Source organism: Macaca mulatta, chromosome 4 (genome assembly GCF_049350105.2).
Source record: "Macaca mulatta isolate MMU2019108-1 chromosome 4, T2T-MMU8v2.0, whole genome shotgun sequence".
NCBI classification, from domain to species: domain Eukaryota; kingdom Metazoa; phylum Chordata; class Mammalia; order Primates; family Cercopithecidae; genus Macaca; species Macaca mulatta.
Genome location: NC_133409.1, coordinates 158,234,697 through 158,247,671, shown reverse-complemented (window position 1 = coordinate 158,247,671; position 12,975 = coordinate 158,234,697). Strand labels below are relative to the sequence as shown.

At 40.6% G+C, this 12,975-nt stretch overlaps 1 protein-coding gene and 1 long non-coding RNA gene across 2 annotated transcripts in view; one reads left to right on the top strand and one right to left on the bottom strand.

The window, feature by feature from the left end:
• RIPOR2 (RHO family interacting cell polarization regulator 2) overlaps positions 1 to 12,975 on the bottom strand; it is a 238,468-nt gene that overhangs the window by 45,361 nt on the left and 180,132 nt on the right. Inside the window, 4 exon segments of the mRNA XM_078000913.1 lie at positions 2,381 to 2,444; positions 6,745 to 6,894; positions 10,554 to 10,607; positions 12,347 to 12,370. Coding sequence (XP_077857039.1) covers positions 2,381 to 2,444; positions 6,745 to 6,894; positions 10,554 to 10,607; positions 12,347 to 12,370 — 292 coding nt within the window.
• Positions 1 to 12,975, top strand: part of LOC114677679 (uncharacterized) — a 40,589-nt gene that overhangs the window by 15,478 nt on the left and 12,136 nt on the right. The window lies entirely within an intron of this gene.

Genomic DNA, 12,975 nt, shown 5'->3' with positions numbered 1-12,975 from the left:
ATTTGCATGTTAGATGAGGACAGTGGAGGAGACAGGAGTCTATCAATGAGGAAGGAGATTCCGTTTCAGGCCTGAAAAACCCCATGGAAGAAACCAAGTGTTCAGGTAGACTCTCAGGAAGATCAGGCAGGAGAGCAAGAACAACAGAGAGAGGGGGAGACGGAGGAGTGGGAGCCACAGCAAGTTCATCAGCCCATCAGGGCTGTGATGTAGCGGGGTGGCCAGTCCCCCAGTAGGTGGCAGGGACTCCAGCATCATCCCCTCACTGACCACCAAGCCTGAAGCTCCAGATCTGGTCCGAGGGTGGTCCCTTTCCTCCCATCTCACTCCCAGGGTGCGTGCCTCTGTGCTAGGTTGAAGAGGATCTGCCCATAAAGGAGACCATTCTTTGAGCAATGGTTTATGTTGTCTGCTCAGCTCTGAACTTCCCTCATAACATGGAGTTAGAGGTGGGAATGCATTAGGAACAAAGAACCCTGGAATTCAGTTTCTTGTCTGACTCCAATTTATGTGTGACTCCTGGGACAAGTCATTTAGCCTCTCTAGGCCCCTATTTCCTATATGTAAAATCAGGAAATTACCATCCCACAAAAATAGATGCATTTGTTAATACTGAATATCAGAAATAGGAGAAATACAGTACGTATTAATATTAGCAGCGATAGGCGATGTGCATGATTTGCATTACCGTTAGGCTGCGAGACTCTGCGACTGTGCTAGTCTGTGTGGGTGGCGTCTGAGTGTTGGGGGAAGTAGAGGGAAGGTTCTCTGCTAAACACTGATTCAGGGCAGTTGTTTTCCAGGATCGATCAGGCTGCTGATAGAATCATCCTCAAAGTTAAAATAAAAATTCCAGGGCCCAGTGTGGGACTATGGACCTGAGTGATTTTGGAACCACTGACTCAAGTGAGGACCCAAAAATGTAGAGAATGGACCTAAAAAATGGAAAAAAGCACAGATGCCAGACTCAGTAGCAAAGCAAGTGTTGAAATTTAACACTGAATATTAAACTGATTCCCTACCAGGTCTGCCGGAAGAGAAGCATGCAGCCATTTGGGAAGCTGAGGGTCAAGGTCATTTTTATTCCAGGTATTCTCAGACAGGCTCTCACATGTCAGTGCCTAGTGCTTGACAGAATAATTTCCCTCCTGAGTTAGATGATTCATTGGAAAATGAAGCCCTCCTGTCGAGCCCTTTCAAAAAAAGTCTCCTTTCTTTACTCCCTTAATTGCAGAAAGTAGAAAGAGGGTGATTAAATCCCCATTAGCAACCCAGGGATCAAGCTGCTAAGAAACCTCAGAATTGCATAAGCACCAGCCCTCTTCGCTGCAGTCAAATGGGCCAAAACTCGGAAGAGAAATTGACTTGCTGTGATGGCCGCTCATTTGACAGCCATGCTTGGCCACTGAGCCGTAAATCTGACAACACCTGAGCAATGCTCTGTTTTCTAAAATCAGACTTCGTTTTTGTTCTGAAGATGCTGTGGTATAACTCAATCATGTGTCTAGTTTGGACCTTTCTGGAATAAATACCAGAAAGGCACTGGGAGGGGAAAAATTCTCTGTGGGTTTAACACCAAAATTTATAAAATTTCATAGTTAGTTTGCTAGAAACATGGGGAGCTAAAGGAAGAATTTAAACATCACCACAAAGAAGCCAACAGACAAGCTAGAATGTGGGACATTCCGTACAATAGTTTCTACAGCAAGTCAAGGGTAGAAAAAAAAAGCGGGTGGAGGGGGGGAGAGGTTTGTTTTGGATTAAAGGAAGTCTAAAAGATATACCTAACAACCAATTGTAATGCATGGACCTTGTTTGGATCCTAATTTGAACTAATCAAATGTACAAGGCATTTTTGAGACAATGGGGGAAATTTGATAATGGAATGGGTTAATAACCAAGGCTTATTATTTTTGTTAGCTGTGAAAATGTGACAGTACTTGGCATCGCGGTTATGTAAGATGACAACCCCATGCTTTAAGAGATGCATACTGAAGTGTATAGCCGCAGACTGACATATCTGGGTTTTATTTCATCAAAGGACTTCTCTTTTATCAAAGGAAAAACAAAAGCAAAGAGATGGAGCAAACGTGGCAAAATCTTGCTAATTATTACATCTAGGTGATGGGTTTATGGGGGGTTCATTATAATGTTCTCTCCACTTCTGTGTATGTTTGAGATTCTGTCATAATATTTTTGTGTGTGTAGGTAAGCCTCAGCATGAGAAGCATCAGTAAACTATCAAAAGTGGGGAGGGTTGAGAGTGGGTGGCACTGCGTCTTTGCAAGGAAAATAAAAATAGCATGGGCTCTCAAACTTTAAGGAGCTCTGCGCTCTGCAGAGATGGCTCCTTATTCTCTCTAAACAGGGAAAAGAATACCTTTCATCTTGATGGAGAATTCTCCCAGCAGATTCTCTAGCTCCGCTTCAATGGTGCACATATTCTGCAAAGAGGACAGGAGATGAGCATGAGAACTGGCCTTTCACCCAACAGCTCAAAGCACACGACATTTTAACAGGAGCATGACTGCATGAACAACAAGAAGCATTTACCCTTTTGCCCAACACAGCACAGCCTATGAAACATTGTTGACGAAATGTTTGATCTGAGTCTAAGCCCACCTTGTAGTGTACAGGAAATTTAGGGCATAGAAGAGCAAGTCAGATTATATCAAAAATAGACAAATTCAGAATGTGGGGTAGACTATAGGAATTAGCATGCATTCTACAAAAAGGCAGTATCATAATTTCTAGATAAAGAGACTAGACAAACATAATCACCAAATGTAACATCTTAACCTTGATTACATTCTGATTTGAAAGTAAATCAATCAAAACAGTTATAAAAGACATTATTGATCCAAATAGGGAAAACTTGAAAATGGACAATATGTTATATAATTCTATAGGATGAAGGTCAATTTTCTTACTTGTGGTAGTGGTATGTGGTTATGTAGGAAATGTAGATAGGTTATTACAAGTAAGAGATCCCTGACTTGATTTAGCCATTGTATTACATATTTCAGTGTATACATACTTCAAAACATCATGTTGTACACCATAAATATGTAACAGGTTTTACTTGCGAATTACAAATAAATTTTAAAAAGAGATCCAGGTTAAAATATTTATGGGGTGAAATGTCATGATGTCTATCACTTACTGTCAAATGACTTGAGGGGGATGGAGGGGGGATTTGATCATATGAGACAGAGGGAAAGCAAATATGGCCAAGTATTACCGATTGGTAAATCTAGATAAAGGTGTATGGTGTTCAATGTACTAGTCTTTCCATTTTTCTATAGGTTTGAAATTTTTCTGAATAAAAATGTGGGACCAAAAGAGCACAAGAGTTGAATTCTGCTCGAATGAGTAAGGCAAACTTCCTGCTGCAATGCCACAGCACCCCAAAAATAATTTTTGGGTCTGACAGTGGTCCTCTCTTTGATGTTGAAGGAACAGGATAGAGAGAAGGAGTAACACCATCTGCACGTGTGGTTAGATACATAACTATCCTCACCCTACTTCCTCAATACCTGAGGACCTAAATAGAACAACTGCAGTTAGAAATGAAAAGGGAAAGTGCTGCGGCCACGGCAGTCCCAGGGAGGCCCTTCTGTTGCTTGACCTTCTGCCGCATGTAAGGCTTCCCAGTGTAAGCCTTACAATCTGGATGCTGCTGCTGCTATGCTAAGCAGCCGTCTCCATTGAAGCTTGATGCAGGGTGATGTCTGCAGGCTTCTTCCTCAGTTGCCAGCCTCCCACAAGGCTAGGGGTTCGAGGGTGACCTCACTGACAAAAGCATGGCCAGCTTGATTAGTGCAGGCTGATATTGCTTCCATTTGAATTCTGTATGCTGAGGAACTCAGCCTAGAGGCTCTGATTCTTCTATGTTTCTTTGTTCTGCTCCAAATGATCACTCTCATGGGATGCAAAGAGAATGGCTTTGCTTTTTCCCTTGTAAGCTCTCACTATGTGAACTAGCTAGCAAGGTTGGGGAAAACTTTCTGAAGTCTGAGCTCTGTGTAGCTTGAAAGCCTTGAAAACAAAGCCTCAGTATTATAAACCAATTTACTTCCTCAGAGTATTGGGCACCTCTGTGAAGAAACAGTTTCTGGAAATATCAACTACGCTATCACGCATGTCAGGATTGCTACCAGTATCTCTGAAAAACTTGAGAGCAGCTAGGTTAATACTTGAGGACAAGTCTTAATTCCGCCCCACCCCTACCCCCCGGCACCCCTCCACCCCCGCAACCACTGATGAACATTGCTGCACACGCAAATGCACCTGAGCCACCTTGACCGCGTTGTTAAATCCTCATTTTAAACCCTCATCATAACAAAATCCTGGCTTTTGTGGTTATGTGAGGATATACTTCTTTCTTGTCTTTTTGCTTTTTTGTTTTTTTAAGATAGAGTCTGGCTGTGTCACCCAGGCTGGAGTATACTGGCTCCATCTCAGCTCACTGCAACCTCCGCCTCCCAGGTTCAAGCGATCCTCTTGCCTCAGCCTCCTGAGTAACTGGGATTTCAGGGCACACCACCACACCTGGCTAATTTTTGTATTTTTAGTAGAGACGGGATTCTGCTATGTTGGCCAGGCTGGTCTTGAACTCCTGACCTCAAGTGATCCTCCCACCTTGGCCTCCCAAAGTGCTGGGATTATAGGTATAAGCCACTGCACCCGGCCGTGAGGATATAAAACCACCTGACACCAAATGTGGTATGAGGCTACAGAAGTCCTGGACTTCTTTCTTCTCTAAGGCAGTTTAAATTGCACTCTATGTCTTTGAATTTGTGAGCAAGGTCATGATGCCATGCCCTGACACTTCATCAAGGGTGGCTCTGTCTGAAATGACCTGCAAATATGCCAACACAGACAGTCCCTGCATGCTGCTGGTCAGTTATCAGCATTTGTCCTATAAACATCCTCTATAATCGGAAACGGTTCTCCTGATTTCAGAGATCTGCAGAAATGGGGTCTCATGAACTAAGATTGCTTCTAGGCCAGGAATTTTCAATCTGCAGGTCTATAAAGTAGGATAGGGGAGGGTAGGAAGAGTCAGATCTTCATTTTCACTAACATTTAACTGAAATTAAACATGTTTAGGGATGATGAAGGTAGAAAATGAGCCACAGCAGTATTAGCCATACCTGTGACTTTGACACTGATAGAAATCACATACATGTTCATGTCCCATCATTTATTGCAGATAACTTTTTAAAAAATCATTTATACTTTTCATTACTTTGACGTTTCAGTAGTTATTAGAGCCACTACTAGATCTTATAATTTGATGTATTAATAAAGCAGCAGCATAGAACTATGTCACACATTGGGCTTTTGAAATATTTTGAAAACTGTACTGATGATATTGAAATAACTATATTTCAATATATTTTCTTCTTTTCAATTCCTATGTATTTTATTTTATGCATTTAAAAAACATTATTCTAGGCCAGGCTCGGTGGCTCATGCCTATAATCCCAGCACTTTGGGAGGCTGAGGCGGGCGGACCACCTGAGGTCAGGAGTTCGAGACCAGCCTGGCCAACATATAGTAAAACCCCATCTCTACTAAAAATACAAAAATTAACCAGGTGTGATGGCACACGCCTGTAGTCCCAGCTACTTGGGAAGCTGAGGCAGGAGAGCTAGCTGGGAAGCTGAGGCAGGAGAATCACTTGAACCTGGGAGGCAGAGGTTGCAGTGAACCAAGATCGCACCATTGCACTCCAGCCTGTGCGACAGAGCAAGACTCCATCTCTCAAAAATAAATAAATGAATGAATAAATAAATAAATAAATAAATAATTCTAAAGGAGGAAGTTAGGTAAAGAAGCCCTGCTTTAAGTGAAATAAAGAGACAAACTTGGTTTAGACAAGAGGCAACGTGGGAGTGTACACACAAAGGGATCCTACTGACAGTCATCCAAGCTGTCCCTCTGATTCCAGGGCTGAGACAGATGCTCAGCTCTGGGAATTGTCCAACAGACCCTCTACAGGCTGATGACTTCATTCATGAAATCTGATCTCTGAACAAAGACTCATGGGATAGTGAGGAGTGCTGCTTTAATAATTTAGTCATTTCATCAAAGACATTGGTATTAGGTGATCCCAGGAGGAGTGAAGACCTCTCTACCTCTTCCAGAGAGCTGGAAACCAGGAAAGCACACTTGTGTTCACGGTTCTTAATCTTGGCTCCTTTATGATAAAAATTTCTCACAATAAAAAAAAAACATGGTAGGCAGAGTGTTACTGATATCCAACACTGACATCCAGTGTAGCTATCTGAACCATAGGGTCTGCTCCACTTCCAGGGATAAAACTCGGCTCGATTTACACTAGAATATTTAGAAGTGTGTTTCAAGGACACAAATCAGGGCAATGTGGCTTACACATTCATTTTATTTTACTTTAGAGATGCGGTCTCACTCTGTCACCCAGGCTGGAGTGCAGTGGTGCGATCGTAACTCACTGCAGCCTCGAACTCCTGGGGTCAAGCAATGCTCTTGCCTCAGCCTCTTGAGTAACTAGGACTATAGGCATGTGCCACCACTCCCAGCTTATTCATTCATTTCAAGCAATTCCACCGATTGCCTTTCTTGCATACTTTTGAGGCTAACAGTGGAACCTCTTTCTAGAGGGTGGAATGAGGTTGTGGGTTGCTGTTTGCCTTGTTCTTGGCAATTACCAACAAGCCAGATGGGATTCGGCAACTTAAGCAGGTTAGTGGGTTATACCTCTGTGTACTCCTTGTAGCTCCGATTGATCTCTGACAGACTCTCCCGGGCAGCTTTGCTGGCAGGGGATGTTGCAAAGGCTTGCTTCATTTTGCTGGCACCATCCTGGAGGCGTCGCTGGATACAATAAGCTTCATAGAGTTCATCTACCTGCCAGAATCAAAACAGGAAACAGAAATAAATGTCAGGCTTGAAAGAAAATACATAGATCATTGTTACATGATTAACGTACTTTATATTTCTGACCTCTACAAAGAGAATCCTGTAGAAGTATTATCCTTTTAGATAGGGACCGATCACTTTTATTTTAGCCACTGTGATACATTTTGTCTCAAAACAGATTTTGCTCTAATCCTGTTTTCAAATTATGCAAAAGGGAAACGCCTCTCTTGCATTGTTTGAGGCCATCATTGGAATTGTTTAAAATGACTCCTAGGTGACTTTGTGGGTCCATGGGTGGACTGTAAGTACTAAATAAGAAAGATGAGAGCCTTCTGTAAGTATTAAATTATTAAATAAGTATTAAATAATAAAAATAAGTAAGTATTAAATAAGACTGTAAGTATTAAATAAGGAAGATGAGAGCCTTCTGTTTATAGAACAAACACTGAAAGAGTTTATACAATTTCATACCAAGGTGAAAACTTTGTAGTATCCTAGGCTAATATCACTTTAAGAGGTAGTGTCACAATATTAGGATTTGTAATCCTGATAATTACATATCCGGATTTAGTATTTCATAAGGTAACTTGGGGATATATAGTGAAGATAATTTTTGTGAAGATAATTTTTGTAAAGTCTTGGCTCAACTGTAAACAGAAAAAGTTATTCTTAAAATTAGGGTAAAACACAATTGTCAAAATATATCAAACTGAACACTTAAGAACTGAACTCTTTTTCATGTAAATTACATGACAATTACAAAAAGAAATGGAAGCAATATAAATGAACTTTTCTTTTGCTACACATCTACACTTATGCTTCTAAATAATAATAATATACCCTTTTCAAATGACTATTGATTTTATACTCATATAAGCCTGATAATCAGCTAATTCTTCTAAGGAGGTGATTCTCAATCAACCCAAGGCAATTTTGACCCCCAGGGGTCTACTGGCATCTAGTGGGTAGAGGCCAGGCCTGCTGCTAAACATCCTATATGCAGAGGACAGCTCCTGCAGGACAGAATTATCTGCAAATGCCAGCAGTGCTAGGGTTGAAAAAAATGTTGTTTTTTTTTTTTAGATGAGGTCTTGCTATGTTGCTCAGGCTGGTTTCTAACTGCTGGGCTCAAGTGATCCTCTTGTCTCAACCTCTCAAGTAGCTGAGACTACAGGTGCACATCACTGTGCTTAGCTGGAAAAAAAAAAAAACAAAACCTGTTCTAAAGTTATTCCTAATGATATTTATCTCTACAAGTCTGGTACTATCTTTAATTGACTGCAGTTAACTACAATAATTTTCAGACGGATAACAAACAACAATACCATCAGGCATTGTCAAATGCAAATAAAACCTATTGCTTTGGGGAGGCATACTTACCTAGCACTGTTTGAATTTTCAGTTCAGTATGAACTTTGTTTCTTCAAAAAGGAAGCTTAACTATAGATCCAGAAGGTGGAGATGCATATACTAGATTTCAGAGTTTAAGAGTCCCCTTTTGTTCTGAAGGCAAACTTTTGGCTGCTTACTAAAAAGCATTACTATAACCTGTCTGAGGAGTACAATTTTCCATAATTGCTTTCTCTACACAGATATCAATGACACTTAGCTTAGAATGCAAACATTAAGAGACTAAAAATTATTCTCTTGATTAAAGGATTCTTTGTTGCTATTTACTTCAACAATGCACTCAACTCCACTGAGAAGAATGATGAAACTGAAAAGAATCATCTTTAATCTTCAGGGTCAATGGATTTATCTCTGATTAAGAGGGAGATATAAGACTCAAGGAGTGTCCTATCTGCTGATGACATCTTTTGTTTGATTGGCATAGAGTGTGGTTTCCATACTTTAAAGCTAAGCCTCATCTGGTGAGCTTGTTAAAATGCTGATGCCCAGGCCCCACTCTGAGGTGCTGATTCCGTAGGTTAGGGCTGGGCCAGGAATCTGAAATTTTAAGTAAACATTGCAAATTGTTCTGATGTGGGAGGTCCCCACAAAACTTTTAGAAACCCAAGTGCTAATATCTCTTCCAATGTAGGTCAGGCTATGTCACCCATGTGGTCTTTTGGGGGAACTGCCCCTGCAACCCTTTTCCCTACTAGTGGGTATGCCAAAGTTTCTGAGCTTGTTATCCTTTCAATAAGGAGACAGTGCTCACAGGACCATCGGCATAGCCATAATGACTTAATCTATTACTTTGTGTAGCGAGAAAGTTTATTCTTTGTTTTTGCTTAAATATCAACCTATCCTAGCCAAATAGAATTAAACTTTTGGATGAAGTATACCTATGTAGTCACCTTAGCAGAAAGCCATTTGTAGGCAAGCATTTATCTTACCTATGAGTCAGCAATGGCTCATTAAATAAACTGATTAATTGAATCATTCAATTACATATCATTTGTTAGGCATCTGGATATAAGATGTTGCAAACAGAAAGAGTACCATTGACCTTTGAAAACCATTAGGATTGTTCTATCTAACGAGCATGGATACAACATTGATAAATATACCCTTACTTCATACTGATAGTTTTCTTGCTGTTTTTTGAATTAAACAATAATAGGTCAAAGCTTGCCTGCCACATAAATACCTTCTGATGGATGTCATTGTTTTATTTATTGAGTTTAGCAGAAATAGGAGCAATTTCAGATTTGCCTAGGTAGTAAATATCTTTCAAAGCAAGAATGTACAAAGGTAGTAGCATATACATGTGTATTCACACATACAAATCGTCCTAGAATTTTAAATGGGAAAGGATTCTTAGGATCATGGAGATCAAATCTGTGCACCTCCCCAGCGCCACTTCACAGAGCGGAAAGCCAAGATTCACACAGATGACATAGCAAGTGAGTATGTGGCAGAGCTGGGACTAGAACCTAGGGCTTCTGACTCTTAGAGAGATCTGCTAAAATTCCCAGGCTTCCCACTTGGAAGAGAGGCTGATGGATATAGACAAACAGGAATTGGTAATTGTGTGATTTAGCTGCCTCTAAAGGTAGATGTTTTCTAGCTGGCACCAGTAACTCCTGACAGTGCCCAGAATAAGGGGGTGATAGCCTCATTGTACCACCAGTGAACTATAGGGTTCAGGGCTGAGTGTGTGGGACACTGGCAAGCTAGTGCACATCCAGGGCAGAGGGGATAACACGGCACCTGAAAACCATGCTATATGAGGGAGAGTGGAAAGAACCAAGGGCTTGAGAGAGATTGAGGGAGGCGCTGAGACAGCGATCTTTTGGTAGTTACAAGGCCTTCATGAAGAAGTTTATGGGGTACCAAGTGTTATGTGGAACCGGAGTGTAAAGTCAGGCAAACATGAAGTTTTTTGTAGGGCTAGTTTGATTGATAGTTTAAGCACACTACACTGAGGCTGGAAGTCCTCCACCGGGCACTGTGCCTGTTACTTAGCACTTAATAAATGTTTGTGGAACTGAGGTAGAGCCAAAACTGTGCCGGGTCATCAGGCCTTCCATTCTTATTGTTCCTCCATCTTTAGTGCCCATTTGAGGACTTAATTGCTAGTCAGCTTGAGAGTCAATTGGATAGGAAGTTCTCCATGCACTAGATACTACGATCAGACCAAAGGTGTACTTGATTAGCAATAGAACTGAAAAACAGGCAATGAGAACAGGAACTTCAATTACCTTACTAATGTGAAACTCCAGGCGTCTCATGTATCTTTCAATTGTTTTAATTTGCTGGAATTAAAAGAAGTTTGAAAAAGTACAGTCATTTATAGTTCATTTGACTCAGGCTTGTGAGAATATCTTTATTATATCATACTCAAAAGTACTAGAAAATCCAATATATTTCTCCTTTCCTTCCCCTTTCCTCCTATCTTTGATGCTATTTTAGAGATTCACTAATACCAATTTGGATTATTTTTTTTTGAGACAAAGTTTCATTCTTGTTGCCCAGGCTAGAGCATAATGGCGCGATCTCGGCTCACCGCAACCTCTGCCTCCTGGGTTCAAGCGATTCTCCTGCCTCAGCCTCTTGAGTAGCTGGCATTACAGGCACCCGCCACCACACCTGCCTAATTTTTGTATATTTAGTAGAGACGGGGTTTCTCCATGTTGACCAGGCAGGTCTTGAACTTCTGACCTCAGGTGATCCACCCACCTTAGCCTCCCAAAGTGCTGAGATTACAGACATGAGCCACTGTGCCTGGCCCTGGAAATTTATTTTTGTAATATTGAATAAATATTCTGAGATGTGAACTTGAATTAGTTATCGGAATCCTTGTGTTTAACAAGGAGAAAGGCCAATCCGATGGAAGTCATTAGGTTCTGACAGAATAGTATCATATGGGAGTATATTTAAATTTCTTCATAATAATATATTTTATCTTCTAAGATTGTTTTTTTTTTCCCATTCACATTTTAGTGTCTCTGAAATTGGGGTGCATTTTACAATTGCTACTGGCAGACGGCTGTCTGTACAAGCTCAAAGATAATCATAGTTGTTCATGTGTCATCTCTTTGAGTTGTAATTATTATATGCATTTAATTTAATCGCCTTTTAAAATGTCTTCAAAAAGAATACACTATGATTCAGCATTGAAATAAAATTATTGTGCACATAGGAAGGCATGGAGCAGCATCATATATAAATTTTTTAAAAAAGAAAGAAAAAAATCTGTGTCTAAATAGACCTAACAGTTTTCTTGATAACTATAAAATACAAATTTTAGGTGAAATGAAACAACTGTCAGATTTTAACTGGAATCCTTTTTTTCTCTTCATGGCACATGAAATAATGGTTCATTTTCTAATCAACGATGACTTAGATGTGAAGAAGTATAGTAATTTATATTCAGAGACAACACAGGTAAAGGCCTCCAAACGCTTGGGAAGTTCTTAAACTTATCAAAACACAAACTTATCAAAACACTACAACCCAGTGGCATTTTTATGGACGTGACCTTAAACACTTTATTTAATCTATAGATCACAGTACTTGTATTATCCTCATTAGACAAGAGTATGCATTTTTCCAGGATTCGAAAAACTATCAGTTCTCTAGGATTTTACTGTCCCTAACAAGGTCTGCCATTGACTTCTCAAGGATGCAGAGTTCTATTTTATATTTTGAGACAGGGTTTTGCTCTCTCACCCAGGCTCTTGGAGTGCAGTGGGTGCAATCATGGCTCACTGCAGCCTTGACCTCCTGGCTTCAGGTGATCCTCCCACCTCAGCCTCCTGGGTAGCTGGGACCACAGGCACACACCACCATGCCTGGATAATGTTTTATATTTCATTTTTTGGTAGAGATGGGATTTTGCCACATTGCCCAGGCAGGTCTCGAACTCCTAGGCTCAAGCAATCCACCCACCTCGGCCTCCCAAAGTGCTGGGATTACAGGTGTGAGCCACCGCGCCCAGCAAGGATGCAGAATTTTTTTCTTATTAGCACCCCAACACAGAATGGCAACTTACCTTGTCTAGTTCATACAGCACACCCTACAATAAAAAAAGGAATATCTGCATTTAAACATCATCCTCCAAAAGGTTACCCATCTTAACAGAATGATTTAGCACACATTTCCACATTATCTGTGGAAATAATAATCAGCTCTACAAAATTCGACTGGATATTTTACATTTGCTTTAAAAGAATAAAACCTTGGGTTATTTTAAATACCAGTAAGAGTACATTTAAGAGCTGACATTTATTTACACTCTGTTTCTAGCATTGCATGCAGTCCTCCCTGCCCCTTGCGATCTTTAAAGTTTTCACTTGCTTTGAGCTCTCCTATCCTACCTATTGAGGGGCATAGAAATTCACGGTCATTAAAAAAAATTTAAAATAAATGGTATGAATATAAAACATAGCAGTGGCGTATGTGTCAAAAAATACTTGCCTCGCTGTCTAAGCAAATAAAATTGATATTTAAGAAGAGTTCTCTTTTTTTTTTTTTGAGACAGAGTTTCGCTCTTGTTGCCCAGGCTGGAGTGCAGTGGCGTGATCTCGGCTCACCACAACCTCCGCCTCTCTGGTTCAAGTGATTCTCCCACCTCAGCCTCTCGAGTAGCTGGGATTACAGTGCCTGCCACCATGCCCAGCT